The 15346-nt window shown below is 38.7% G+C and overlaps 2 protein-coding genes across 6 annotated transcripts in view; one reads left to right on the top strand and one right to left on the bottom strand.

Annotated features, from left to right (window-relative positions):
* LOC148357395 (FYVE, RhoGEF and PH domain-containing protein 4-like) overlaps nt 1–12495 on the bottom strand; it is a 46401-nt gene extending 33906 nt beyond the window's left edge. Inside the window, exons 1-2 of one of the 2 annotated variants that reach the window (XM_088348415.1) lie at nt 12235–12495; nt 7107–7220 (exon numbers count right to left, since the gene is read on the bottom strand). In XM_088348415.1, the coding sequence (XP_088204541.1) occupies nt 7107–7220; nt 12235–12367 (247 nt within the window). In that variant the 5' untranslated portion in view covers nt 12368–12495. The remainder of the gene's footprint in view (nt 1–7106; nt 7221–12234) is intronic. The other variant, XM_088348416.1, reaches the window with a different exon arrangement.
* mapk11 (mitogen-activated protein kinase 11) overlaps nt 12087–15346 on the top strand; it is a 36557-nt gene continuing 33297 nt past the window's right edge. For 3 of the 4 annotated variants that reach the window (XM_088348420.1, XM_088348417.1, XM_088348419.1), the window contains exons 1-2: nt 13575–13699; nt 13754–13875. In XM_088348420.1, the coding sequence (XP_088204546.1) occupies nt 13763–13875 (113 nt within the window). In that variant the 5' untranslated portion in view covers nt 13575–13699; nt 13754–13762. Of the gene's footprint in view, nt 12347–13574; nt 13876–15346 lie in introns of those variants that run through there. The other variant, XM_088348421.1, reaches the window with a different exon arrangement.

Raw genomic sequence — 15346 nt, 5'->3', positions numbered from 1 at the left:
TGTGTAGTTTTGCTCCTGATAAAGCAAGGACGAGTAAAGCAAAGAAGACGACTGGAAACCGTCCATAATTTTAGTGTCCATCTTCTAGTTCGTAAATGGACAAATTCAAAAGAGGCGTAATACGTAAAAAGATTAGTTCCTTAGTTGTTCTCATATTCAATAATAGATTACTCACAATAAAATGATGCAGGTCATTTGATCCATTTCAAATAATCAAAATTTTGAAAGAAGTTTGAAAATGACGACAAATGAACACAGAAAAGACAAAAGAAACAAGTATTAATAGTTGGACCAGATCATGTTAATTTGTATAGCCTTAATCACAAGGGATCCCGAAGGGTAGCTTAGAACAAAGACTATTGCGTAGAAACAAAGATTGTTGCGCGGAATAAAGATAATGATAATAAAATAAATACGACTCAACAAGATAATTCATAAGTGACAATTATGTATTGCTTTATATTGAATCAATAACAAAAGATTGATTATGATTACAGGGAAGAGGAAAATACAATAAGAAAGTTTTGACATTAAGTTCGATTTGGCATTTTTTTTAGATCTTTTGAGATTTTTGATGTTTCGATAGTGTGAGGGTTTGGAATTTTGACAAGTTTAGCCCAAAGGACAATTGATTACACACTGAATTTTTTTTAGAATGAGTGTTACGATTGGCAAATGATTAACAAATGTGTAACAAATACTGACTTATGTTTGGTTAAGTTAAAAGGAAACAGTGTCAATGGAAGAGCATTTTTAGAAGACAATGAGAAACAGATTGATCAATCTTGAAGAGGGTCATAGGAAATAAAAATAACGGATTAATTAATTTCGAGACATATCATGCTAATTTAAAAATAATTGCACGGAAAATAAATGGATAGAAATTGATTAAACTAAGATTATTTATTACACATATACATACACATACATATACATACCGTATTTTCCGCACTATAAGGCGCACCTAAAAGCCTTTATTTTTTTCAAAAGCTGACCATGCGCCTTATAATACAGTGCGCCTTATTTATGGATCAATTTTAAAATTGCAAAGTTTTCCAACTATCTTGCAGCCGCCGACTAGATTTTCCCCCGAACGCCAAGTAGTACGCAGTGTATGCTGGGATTTATTTACTGGCGTTTCATTGGCTAACCAATGTGTCAATCATCATTTGAATCGATCACTATTGGCTAAAGTTGTTCGGAGGTCAAGGGGCGGATCCTTTTTATCATTTACAGGCTGGCATTGGCTTGAACGGCAAACAAAGCCTGCAATTGGCCGAAAAAGATGTGTCAATCATCAGTTGAATCGATCACTATTGGCTAAAGTTATTCGGAGGTCAAGGGGCGGATCCTTTTTATCATTTACAGGCTGGCATTGGCTTAAACGGCGAAACAAAGCCGCAATTGGCCGAAAAAGATAAATGTGTATAGCATGTGGCTGACAGCATAGAGAAAGAATTTTTTTCTATTCTGTATTTGTAAATATTGTATTCTCCTGGATTTACTAACCTCACGGATATAAGAGGACATTGGCTGCACATTATTATGAGCACAACAACTTCGGTGAGCTACTCCAGATTTTATATTGTCCATGTATCTTGTTTCAGACTGAACTCGATGTTTCTGTGATAAGCGGTGCAGATAATGGATGGAATGGAGTGTCTATTTTTAAATTAAACTCAATTCCAAGTGTTTATTGTCATATGCACAGTAAAGTTGCGAGCGAAAAAGAAAATAGATATTAAGGAATGGTTGGCATTTCTTGAATCCCAAGACTTTAACCTTCAGAATGATGGAACGATGCATTTGAGTGACATCGTACGGACACCGCATCCACACGTGTTCTCGACACGTATTTGCAAGCTTTCGGAATGTTAAGGGGGTAATAAGTTGGACTGAACTATCTGACTGTTTTGTCAACGTTCCCATTGAAGCGCCTTATAATCCGGTGCGTCTTATGTATGTCAAAAATAGGACCAAAAACTATTTTTTCGGGGTGCGACTTATAGTGCGGAAAATACGGTACACATACATACATACATACATACATACATACACACACACACACATATATATATATATATATATATATATATATATACAGTGCATCCGGAAAGTATTCACAGCGCTTCACTTTTTCCACATTTTGTTATGTTACGGCCTTATTCCAAATTGTATTAATTTAATCTCTTGTCTCAAAATTCTACACAAAATACTCCATTATGACAATGTGAAAAAGTTTTTTTTTTTTACTTTTTTTGAATTAAAAATAGAAAACTAAGAAATCCCATTTACGTAAGTATTCACAGCCTTTGCCATGAAGCTCAAAATTGAGCTCAAGTGCATCTTTTTTTCACTGATCACCCTTGGGATCTTTCTACAGCTTAATTGGAGTCCACCTGCAGTAAATTCAGTTGATTGGACATGATTTGGAAAGGCACACACCTGTCTATTTAAGGTCCCACAGTTGAGTGTGCATGTCAGAGCACAAACACCAAGCATGAAGTCAAAAGAACTGTCTGTAGACCTGCGAGACAGGATTGTCTTGAGGCATCCGGGGAAGGATACAGAAAAATTTCTGCTGCTTTGAATGTCCCAATGAGCACAGTGGCCTCCATTATTCGTAAATGGAAGACATTTGGAACCACCAGGACTCTTCCTAGAGCTGGCCGGCTTTCTAAACTGAGCGATCGGGGAAGAAAGGCCTTAGTCAGGGAGTTGACCAAGAACCCGATGGTCACTCTGTCAGAGCTCCAGCGTTCCTCTGTGGAGAGAGGAGAGCCTTCCAGAAGGACAACCATCTCTGCAGCCATCCACCAATCAGGCCTGTACGGTTGAGTGGCCAGACGAAAGCCACTCCTTAGTAAAAGGAACATGGAAGCCCGTCTGGAATTTGCCAAAAAGCACCTGAATGACTAAGACCATGAGAAACAAAATTCTCTGGTCTGATGAGACAAAGATTGAACTCTTTGGTGTGAATGGCGCCATGTTTGGAGGAAACCTGGCACCGCTCATCACCAGGCCAATACCATCCCTACAGTGAAGCATGGTGGTGGCAGCATCATGCTGTGGGGATGTTTTTCAGCAGCAGGAACTGGCAGACTAGTCAGTATAGAAGGAAAAATGAATGCAGCAATATATAGAGATATCCTGGATGAAAACCTGCTCCAGAGCGCTCTTGACCTCAGGCTGGGGCGAAGGTTCATTTTTTCAGCAGGACAACGACCCAAAGCACACAGCCAAGATCTCAAAAGATTGGCTTCAGAACCACTCCGTGGATGTCCTGGAGTGGCCCAGCCAGAGTCCAGACTTGAATCCGATCGAACATCTCCGGAGAGATCTGAAAATGGCTGTGCACGAACGTCTCCCATCCGACCTGATTGAGCTTGAGACTTATTGCAAAGAAGAATGGGCAAAACTGCCTAAAGATAGGTGTGCTAAACTTGTGGGATCATATTCAAAAAGACTTGAGGCTGTATTTGCTGCCAAAGGTGGATCAACAAAGTATTAAGCAAAGGCTGTGAATACTTATGCAAATGTGATTTCTTAGTTTTCTATTTTTAATAAATAAATAAGTAAAAAAAACAAAAAACTTTTTCACATTGTCACAATGGAGTATTTTGTGTAGAATTTTGAGATAAGAGATTAAATTAATACAATTTGGAATGAAGCTGTAACATAACAAAATGTGGAAAAAGTGAAGCGCAGTGAATACTTTCCGGCTGCACCGCACCGCACCGCACCACACACACACACACACACACACACACACACACACACACACACACACCGTATTTTCCGCACTATAAGGCGCACCGGGTTATAGTGCGCACCCCGAAAAAATTGTTTTTGGTCCTATTTTTCACATACATAAGACGCACCGGATTATAAGGCGCTACAATGGGAACGTGAACAAAACAGTCAGACAGTTCAGTCCAACTTATTACCCCCTTAACATTCCGAAAGCTTGCAAAGACGCAAATACGTGTCGAGAACACGTGCGGATGCGGCGTCCGTATAATGTCACTGAAATGCATCGTTCCATCATTCGGAAGGTTAAAGTCTTGGGATTCAAGAAATGCCAACCATTCCTTAGCTTCTATTTTCTTTTTCGCTCGCAACTTTACTGTGCATATGACAATAAACATTTGGAATTGAGTTTAATTTAAAAATAGACACTCCATTCCATCCATTATCTGCACCGCTTATCACGGAAACATCGAGTTCAGTCTGAAACAAGATACAGGGATAATAAATAGCCGGAGTAGCTCACAGAAGTCGTTGTGTTCATAATAATGTGCAGCCAATGTCCTCTTATATCCATGAGTGTAGTAAATCCAGGAGAATAAAATATTTACAAATACAGAATAGTAAAAAATGCTTTCTGTATGCAGTCAACCACGTGCATACACATTCATCTTTTTCGGCCAATTGCAGGCTTCGTTTTAACATTCAAGCCTATGCCAGCCTGTAAATGATAAAAAGGATCCGCCCCTTGACCTCCGAATAATTTTAGACAATAGTGATCGATTCAAATGGTGATTGACACATTGGTTAGCCAATGAAACACCGGTAAATAAATCCCAGCATACACCGCGGACTACTTGGCGTTCGGGGGAAAATCTAGTCGGCGGCTGCAAGTTAGTTAGAAGACTTTGTGACTTAATGTTGATCCATAAATAAGGCGCACTGTATTATAAGGCGCCTGGTCAGCTTTGGAAAAAAAAATAATATATATATATATATATATATGTGGCTGCACATTATTAGTACACATATAAATATATATATATACATATTTATAGATAGATACTTTATTCATCCCCAAAGGGAAATCCCCAAAGGGAAATTCACATTTTCCAGCAGCATCCCTGAGCTGAGAACAATACAATAATAAAGCAAAAAGAATACAATATACAAATACCCAGTGTGACGTGCAAATGCCCACTGTAACGTGTATAGAATATCTAAATAGTGCTACACAGAATACATATTGCAATAAAATTCGGTAATATGCAATGTAGGTGGTGTGGTTTAATGTGGGCTTTTACTCTGCCGGGTAGAGTTGAAGAGCCTCATGGCATGAGGAAGAAAAGATCTCTTCATTCTGTCCGTAGTACAAGACAGTGACAGCAGTCTGTCGCTGAAACTGCTCTTCTGTCTGGAGATAATGCTGTGTAGTGGATGCGATGGATTGTCCATGATTGACCGCAGCTTTTCCAGTGCCCGTCTCTCAGCTACTGTTGTTAGGCTGTCCAGCTCTTTGCCCACAACAGAGCTCGCTTTCCTAGCCAGTTTATTGAGATGAGAGGCATCTTTCTTCTTGACGCTGCCTCCCCAACACACTGTCGCATAGAAGAGGGCGCTTGCCACAACTGTCTCATAGAATATTTTCAGGAGTTTTTTGCAGATTTTGAAGGAGGCCAGCGCTTCACTTTTTCCACATTTTGTTATGTTACAGCCTCATTCCAAATTGTATTAATTTAATCTCTTATCTCAAAATTCTACACAAAGTACTCCATTACGACAATGGGAAAATGTTTTTTTTTTTTTTACTTTTTTTGAATTTATTAAAAATAGAAAACCAAGAAATCACATTTACATAAGTATTCACAGCCTTTGCTTAATACTTTGTTGTTCCACCTTTGGCAAAAATACAGCCTCAAGTCTATTTTAAAATGATCCCACAAGTTTAGCACACCTATCTTTAGGCAGTTTTGCCCATTCTTCTTTGCAATAAGTCTCAAGCTCAATCAGGTTGGATGGGAGACGTTTGTGCACAGCCATTTTCAGATCTCTCCGGAGATGTTCGATCGGATTCAAGTCTGGACTCTGGCTGGGCCACTCCAGGACATCTACGGAGTGGTTCTGAAGCCAATCTTTTGAAATCTTGGCTGTGTGCTTTGGGTCGTTGTCCTGCTGAAAAATGAACCTTCGCCCCAGCCTGAGGTCAAGAGCGCTCTGGAGCAGGTTTTCATCCAGGATATCTCTATATATTGCAGCATTCATTTTTCCTTCTATACTGACTAGTCTGCCAGTTCCTGCTGCTGAAAAACATCCCCACAGCATGATGCTGCCACCACCATGCTTCGCGGTAGGGATGGTATTGGCCTGGTGATGAGCGGTGCCTGGTTTCCTCCAAACATGGCGCCTGGCATTCACACCAAAGAGTTCAATCTTTGTCTCATCAGACCAGAGAATTTTGTTTCTCATGGTCTGAGAGTCATTGAGGTGCTTTTTGGCAAATTCTAGACGGGCTTCCATGTTCCTTTTACCAAGGAGTGGCTTTCTTCTGGCCACTCTACCATACAGGCCTGATTGGTGGATTGCTGAAGAGATGGTTGTCCTTCTGGAAAGCTCTCCTCTCTCCACAGAGGAACGCTGGAGCTCTGACAGAGTGACCATCGGGTTCTTGGTCACCTCCCTGACTAAGGCCCTTCTTCCCCGATCGCTCAGTTTAGAAGGCTGCTGCTTTGAAGGTCCCAATGAGCACCCTTTTTAATTCGTACTAATTCACAGTTATTAGCTCATTTTTCGTAAAATCCCGAAGATGGCTGGGATGGGCTCCAGCCCCCCCGCGACCCTAATGAGGATAAGCGGTACGGCTAATGAGATGAGATGTTTCTGTTTTTTTCTTTGTTGTTTAATCAGACTGGGATAATTTAAAATTAGTTTATAGAATTTATCTGTGGCCTCTGCAGCCCTTTGAGACTCCTTGTGATAAAGGGATATACAAAAACATGACTTGGCGGATGCCAGACAAACATTGCAGGGACTATTACGTGCTGTAGGTAAGGATTCCACTAGGTAAAACAAATGCAAATTTCTCGACCTGATTTGTTTTAATAAAAATTAACATAGATAGTGTATTTTTGCATAGTATTCAAATCAATGTTTTTTTCTCAATTAACTATTTTTGTACCACTGGGAGGCACTAAATATTACAAACTGCCCTTTAAAGCAGACTAGTTGAGAGAAACATGGCAAAAATTATAAGAGTTTACAGGCACTTCACAATTTTTTAAAACATATCAAAATTCAATAATTTTCAAGGACTTCAAGCACCCATACAAACTTCTTTTGTTATTATTATTTGTCAAACTCACCCTGTGGTTTGTTTGGAGTTCTCGTGGATGGACTGGTTCCACTTTCATTTTGTTTGCTACGAGGCGTGGATTCACAGTTTTTGTGGCAAAAACCTTCACAGCAACTGCTCAACGCTGAAATGGAGATCCCATGTGGTTAAGATCAACTGCACAGTTCTCTATCATGTTTACCAGAAGAAAACAAACATTCAAACATTGACCCTGCGCCTGATTGAATCTCCAGACACAATGTTTTTCCAAATCAATTCAAAGGCGGTCCAATATCTTGCTGAAAAAAAAAAAGAATCGAGAGCAGTGGTTCTAAATTAGTCAAACTTTAGGAACCACCACACTATTAACAAGCCATGACTCAAATTAGGAAATATTTCCATCTTCAGAATATATTTGATGAAAGGATAGTGCCGTTTAAACCAGAGATGGAATAGATTCACATGAAAAAATAACCAGCAAAAAGAAAAAAGTTTAAATTAAATAATATTGCTCCTAATGTTATATTGGCTTGATTTTTAAATAGCTCCAAAATGCTCTATTTCAGTGGCTTTTTCTTCATGATAAAAAAATAAAAATCCTATCTCACATTCTCAGCTGTATCTGTGTTTGGTCTTCCTCAACATATGTAAACAATCTTTATCGCCCTTTTTATCTGCGGTGTTAAAAACTAATTCGTGGGGAATTATCACAATTTACTGTTAAGGAGTTTAAATGAGTAACAGTCTGTTCATTTTTTCCGCATTATTTTGCCAAGGCCCAAAGCTAAAGGGAAGATCGGGCGTAAAAAAATCCAGCCCTCCCAAAGGTGATTAATTGATATCAAATTTAAGCCCATCCTTTGTTACAAAAACTGTACTGTGTAAACATATACATGATTCATATTTCTGCATCTACAGAGGTTACGATAAAAGACACTTTTTCAACATGGACGGAATTTTTTCAAGAGTTGACGGGAACATTTTAAGGCTGTATGGCATTTTTATAGGTTAAAATAAGGCCACAAACCACAGCAGTAGTGCATCTTTAAGGATCTAGTGCGGCACTTTCAGAGTGAGAGAGGCAGAGACACAAAGAACAACGATGACGAGTTTTTTTAAGGCAGCGAAAGAAGCCCAGCCCAATGGGACGTAATGATGACACGGGCTAAGATTTTACCTCTACCTGCAACCCACTGAAACCGGGTCCGTGGCCCACTTTTGGGTCCGGATCCACCATATGAGAAACACTGATCTAAAACAATGAACAGGAACAAATCTATACAGACCACCATTTTGTCAGTAAGTTCTTACCTTACTCTAGCAAATATCCATTATTTTGTCTCGCTAAGCTTGAGCAGTTCAATCCTGTGTGGAGCGAAGTCTCAACTATTTCGCACTTCTGCTTTTTTACTTCCGTGTCATCTTATTTAACATGTCAGCATGTGCAGGGGTGACATTGATTTTGCTCCTCCTGTTTTCTAGCGCAAAATAAACTTAAAATCAAGGATGCAAAGCTCTCATCAAAATTGACACATATATAAATGAAGCTCGACTTGAAGTCCCTGAAAGATGGCATTGTTAACTCCATATTCTATCAGTAACATTAGGGCAAGAATTTGAAAAACCTTTCAGCGGAGGAACAGTTGAGCTTTTGTGAATGTGCGTTTTTATTCCACAAACAAAAAGCAGCAAAAGAACAGTCCAGGCTGAGTCAGGGAGAAGAGATTTTCCTGAATAATCCATCTCAGCTCACGGATCTCTTAACCGCCACTTCTTAGCAGCTCTTTGTCCGGTAAATGAATTTGCATTTTGTATTTTTATAAATAAATAGATGGATAAAAAATTGAAATGGTTCCTGAATTTCTTTTTATCAATTAGAGTAAGTCACATTAATTTATAAATAAATAATTCAAATAAATAGTTCCATTAAAATACATAATTTTAAAAAGTGTTACATTAGAATATATGGATAAATTAATACATGAATCAGGGGCGGTCTTAGGTACGAAGCTTTGGGGATGCTGAGCACCCAGGGTGTCTGTCTGGTTGTTTTCTTTAAGGAAAGTTTAAAAAAAAAATACTACAATTTTTTGTGTTGAATTTGGGTGCTAAAAGCGAGCTGGTTATACCATGACATAAATCTCTAAATGTAATGAAATGAAATGAAAATAAAATGATCTGCATTTATCTCGCGCTTTTCAAGTCAATGACTTACCAAAGCGCTTAACAATGTGCTCCACATTTCCCAATAGCGGCCTTGCAGCCATGTAAGGCACTAACCAGCTTATTGGGGGTATTAGGGGTTCAGTGTCTTACAGGCTCAAGGACACTTCGACATGTAACACAGACGAGCCGGGATTCGAACTGCCGCCCCAGTAAATGAATAGATGTGAAATGAAAAGATTAGTTAACATTTAGCAGGCAGTTTTAAAAAACAGTTATGGGTTTCAGTATTAGTCTCGAGTAGCAGGACTTGATTGGAAATGGTGTATCCCTACCCAATGTATTTGTTTGACCCAACAACAGTATTCCACATTGGATATAAAAAAAAAACTGGTCAATTGATCAGATATTGTAGAAATAAAATTAAAAAGTCACAAAATACCGACTGTATTACACAGGCACCAATTAACACGTCACTTGTGCGTTCACAACTCGTGACATCACGTGAGGAAGATGACGCAACGTGGTTTGACGCAAGTTGATGGTAGTTTACGTTTGAATTTTAGCGTGATATCAAGCGCATGCCGGATGTAACTAGAAGGGCATCTTGGGTTGGTCAATCAGACGCGTTTTGATGTGGCCACAGGTTTACAATAATTTTGTTGGATGTTCAAATGAAAGAATGTGTAAGGCAGGGGTACTCACACTTTCCCAATGCGTGAGCTAATTACAGAATGACCATGTCCGAATGAGATACATCCAAGAAATGTAATTATTTCCTAATGGGGTGAGGGAATGACAATCATAGGCTGATATTTTTCTCAGGTCACGCAGTGATCCACCAGTACAACCTCTGCAATACTGGTAGATCTCGATTCACGTAACTAGCACTCCTTTCAGGACAACTGGAAAATTAATTTGCCAAGTGACTGTGGATGTTTTCAAAGATTATGATATCAAAAGGCACCGCCAGACGAAACATGTGGACTACAAAAAGCTATCTGGAAATGAATGATGTTAAAAAGGTGAAGCAAATGGAAGCTGTTTAAATGGCACAGCAAGCTTTTTCATGGACCCTGGGAGTCAAATGAAAATGCAACAAAGACAGGCTACGAGGTCATGACATTGATCGCCAAGCAATGCAAACCTTATAGGAGGTTCAATTTATTAATAACCAATACCGGAGTGACAAATCGGGAAGAACGGGAGATTTCCTGCTTATGTTGAGGTCGAGTTTGGGCTGGCAGGATGAGACAAATAATTCTAACATGTATCTGTCACATGCACCATCTAACTCATGCATTCATTCTGGAATGAGCTATTTAGCCGTATATAGCACAAACCAGACCAATGTTCCCCAAGATGCATGCCATCTCTTTCGGCTCCCAACCGGGTCGTCAGATTGTTTTTGCTGCTTTAATCCATATATTATCAATTATTACAAAGAAAAAAAAACAAAAGGAAAAAAAAGGAAAAAGCTAAGAAGAAAATAAACAAAAAGAAAAAAGGAAAAAACAAAGGAAAAACAAAGCAGGAAAATAAGGAGAAAAAAAGCGAGGAGTAAAAAGATCAAAAGAAAAAGGAAACAAACAAGAAAAATAAAATAGAGAACAAAATTAAATGGCAAGAAAAGGGGAGGTAAAAAGCAAAGGAAAATATTAAAGAAAAGGGGGATTTAAAAAAAGGGGAAAAAGAAAAAAGTCCACAAAGAGAGAAGGAAATACATTTTTTGGAAGGGGGGCTATTTGATTGTTCTTGTGTTGCCTTCAAGTAATTTCCAAATATATCAAGTCAATATTGTGCCAACATTGTACTTTAAAGAAAAAGTACAAATATACCAAAAAGTAAATACAGTCCTGTATTGTGGAATTGACTAAATAAATATCCCAAAATGTTAGTATTATGTAACAAAAGATACTTTATGAAAAATGGAAATCTCATGTAAAAGTTGTTGTCAAAACCCACTGACGTTTGTGTGCCGTACAACCTATCCAATAGTACATTAGTCAATTCATTCAAATGTGAAAATGTATATCATGTATGAAGTTTACTAATGATTTGGTTGCCACACCTGGGATTGATGTTGCTCACATTAGTTTCAAGCAATTATCACGGACTTTGTGTAAATGCTCAAACCTGTTGAAAATTACCGGGAACACAGACCCTAACATGTCAAGTCTATTCACATTTATTTGTATAGCCCTTAATCACAAAAATGTCTCAAAGGACTGCACAGGATTACAATTACACAATTACCATATCTTAAACCAACATCCGGGCAAGGAGCAACTCAAAACCTCAGCGTGAGGAAAAAGAGAAACTTTAAATTTTAAGCTGGTTTGGCCCGCCACCATTCCAATTTTCTGTAGCCGTAAATCTAACACAGAACAATGTGAATGATACGAGCAGGTATGATAAATAGCAGAAAGGTGCTAGTTGGGAGTTTTTTTTTTTAAAGGCAGACTAAAAACAGCGGGCTCTTTCGGCTCCTCAAAGCTTCGTCAGGTTGTTTTTGTTGCATTATCCATTATCGGTCAGTTCATAATACGCTACAAAGCCTAGGAGCCGGGACTCTTACTCTCAGCCAAAAGGCCAAGCTAAGGTCCTAGCCCTAAAGCCTTGCTGCGATCATTGCGAATAGTCCCATAAATCGCCATATTTGAACCCTAATCCCTACATCAAATGCTTCTCTCTAGCGCGTATGGGTATCGCTTGATCAGTGAACATTTGTTGTCGTAACGCAGAACGTTTGACAGCCAAATCAGAGCTTTGATCACCATTAATTCAAACGTCAAGGTAATTTTACACCCCCTGTATGTTCGCCTTATTCGGGTTGTCCGGCTGTCGATTACATAATAGAAAACAAAAATTTAGTGTGCTTTTTAAGCAATACAAAGTTGGTTATTGGTTGCAGATTAGTACAAAAAAACACAACCAAGTGACTTAAATTTGTATTTACTCAAAGAGTATTTGACGGACATTTTTATGGAACTCACCTGTGTGACAATCCGAAGCGTCTCCTTTGACTTTTCGCCGGACAGCCACGCGCCTGAATTCCTCCACATCGCGAATGCTGCTGTTAAGCGTCAAACTGTTCCTCTTCTTCAGGTCAAACATGCCCAAGTACATCAAAATTCGCTTATGAGAAGACGTACAGTGCAGTGATCGTGCAACAAATGAGTGTGTTCTAGAGTTAATTAACAGCAAGGCGGAGTAGGGCTCGATTTGTTTTTTTAGTAAAAGTATTACCGCTATATGCCTTTATATGGCGCTAGAAAGCTACCGGTAATTCGAATTCCTTCTTTGCATGGGGGCAACTATTATTACCACCATTTTTTTCCACAGCACTAATGTACGTTAAACATAACGAATAGCACATTTAGCAACAGTTCACATTGGGTTTCATTATAATAATTAATAATAATTTCCTTTGTATTGTCATTCTTTGTAACAATGTACACAGTACGAAATGTCGATACACCTGACCCGTTGTAGCGAGCCGATGCAGCCGCAGCCAACACAATGTTATAATTTACAGCACTAGACGGCTAGCTCCCTTTTCGATGCATTTTTCCTCTCGTGATTGGTTCATATGCATTTTTCCATGGATTATGTGTTGTTGACTTTAAATTTGTTGAGTATATAAAAGGTTAAAATAGTTTTGCATTTCATCGTTATTTTAGATATGTAAATAATTCTTGTTTCCAGCACTTTTCAATGATGTTTTTCGATTAGCTTATTAAAAAAAGTTTATTCTTGTATTTTGTGGTTTATTTGATGCTGCACTGAAAAAAAATAATGCTTGATTTAAATTGACCTTTTGTTGTTTCACGCAGGGATTGTACTTGCTTGACTTTAAAAAAACTTAAGTGTAAAAATGTAAGAAGTATAAATGAGGTAAAAGTTCAAAAAAATAAACGCTTTTATAAATAAGTAGAATAATAGCTTTTTTTTAAATTAAAAGAAAACAATTCATTTTGGGCATAGTATTACATTATTATTATTGGCAATGTACTGATCCCTAGCTTTTTAATTATGTTTTCTCTTTTTTCCTTCTCTTGTTCATTTTTCCTAAATCCACTTTTCTTTGGGTGGCGAGAATGTTTCTGTGATTTGGCACGACCCAACCCGGCCCCCTTTGGAAACGCCCCTGTTGGTGGGTGGGTGTGTTTAAGCCGAGGGTTTTTTCATGTCTCTTTAGCGTTTGAGTTGTTTTTTTTTAAATATTTTTTTGAACTTAAAAATAATAATAATATCAATAGTAATAACAACACAACTACAACGTTGATTTACAATAATTTTCGTGTGTATGTGGTCCACGATCATCTTCCGGCAGATTGCGTCAAAAGGCTGAAGACAGACAATCAAAGCGAGAAGTGGGGCGCAGAGATAGGCTGGCAGTGGCTGTCGCATCGTCACAGCAACTCGGCTAAAGCGGACGAACACCAGCCCGCGCTACCGGTATAATTTCTCTTCTCCATTATTCCTCCCCCTTTCATCATTTTTTGTTGTCAGCTCCCAAAGATGTCGGCAAGGCCAGGATACTACCGACAGGAATTGAATAAGACGGTGTGGGAGGTTCCGGAGCGATACCAGAACCTGACGCCGGTCGGCTCCGGAACCTACGGTTCGGTTTGGTGAGTACAGTATTTGTATGAGTGAGTGTCTGGAGGGTCGAGGCTGCCTGCATTTTGCTGTGTCATCAAAACGTTTCTGAATCAGATATTAGTCCATAGAGAATTTCTTTTATATTTGCATACCGACACAGAATTGTTGCAACTATTGTACAGCAGGGGGTGATTTTAGGTCGAGAGCTTTTGAGGTGCGAAGCAACCCAATCAGCAGTGAGCAAACAACGGCCCGTGGGCTTTTACATCCGACCCACCAAACAAAAATGGTCAGAATCTAATGAAGATTTTTTTCAATACTGTAGTAAATATTGTGCTAGTGATAGGTAACATAATAGGTTGATGTCTTGGAAATTAAATGTTTGAAAAGTGCAGGGCAGTTCAAACTTTCCAGAAAGCGGGTCAGATTTGGTAAGCTGAACATGTTTGAGGAATGATTACTCAGCCTGGCATTCTTTAAGCATGCTATAATAAATTTACCCGCCATGAAAGGTTTTCAGTGCTTGGCAATCAGCATCGAGACCTTGTAACTCGCCTTTGTAGCATTTTCATTTGATTCACAGGGTTTCATGAAAAAGCGCTGATGTGCCGTTAAACAGCTTCCAGTTGCTTCCAGATAGCTTTTGGTATTCGGCATCTTTCGTCTGGCTCAGGCTCTTGATATTATATTGTTTGAAAACAGCTTCAGCCCCTAGGCAAGTTTCAGATTTCGGTGAAAATTGACTCAAATTTCCAATCATCTTCAAAGCGGCGGCTCTTTCATTCAACTTTTTTAATTTTTTTTATTTAAAGTCGCCATGTCGGAAATGGGTTGGGCTAAGATTCTCACAAAAAGGTGGCCATCAGCTGGGAATAAATGGGGAATTTTTTGAAAGCACAAATTTATTTCATACTGCGGTTAACTTACTGGCCGGCAACACATTATTAATTTCATGACAGGGCTGGTAAAATTTTTGATCACGGGCTGTAACTGGTCCCCGTGCCAGACTTTGGACATGGAGAAATATGTGTGGAGTGACATGACTTCAAGAAGAATAACAGGTGTCGTGAGAGAGATTGCTGAGAGGGTTGATAAAAATGTTCTGTAATAGTTTTGACATATGAAAAGATTGGATGAAGGCCGTTTGACTAAAAAAGTATGTAGTGCAGAAGTGGTGGGAAACAGAATTTAAGGAGGGCCCAAATGTGATTGAATGAATAGGGTGAGACGTGCTCTGGAGGTGAGGTCGGATGCAAGAGCGTGGGATGGATAGATGAGAATGGCAAATTATAGTTAAGAACAACTGATATCAACGCATATAGAAGAATACTGCAAAAATACCATAAATATGTAACTCCAATAAAACAAAAATACAGAAATACCACAAAAATGTAACTGCAGAAATTCTACAAAAATACAACAACAACAAAAACAATAAAACTTACAAAATTAAATATCGAAAGTGGTGGTAGGAATGAAATGGACTGAACCATTTCAAGG

The sequence above is a fragment of the Urocampus carinirostris genome, chromosome 11, assembly GCF_059441175.1.
Source record: "Urocampus carinirostris isolate Australia breed hairy pipefish chromosome 11, RoL_Ucar_1.0, whole genome shotgun sequence".
Lineage (NCBI taxonomy): Eukaryota > Metazoa > Chordata > Actinopteri > Syngnathiformes > Syngnathidae > Urocampus > Urocampus carinirostris.
The sequence above is the reverse complement of the archived record's forward strand: the minus strand, read 5'-3'. Positions and strand labels throughout refer to the sequence as shown.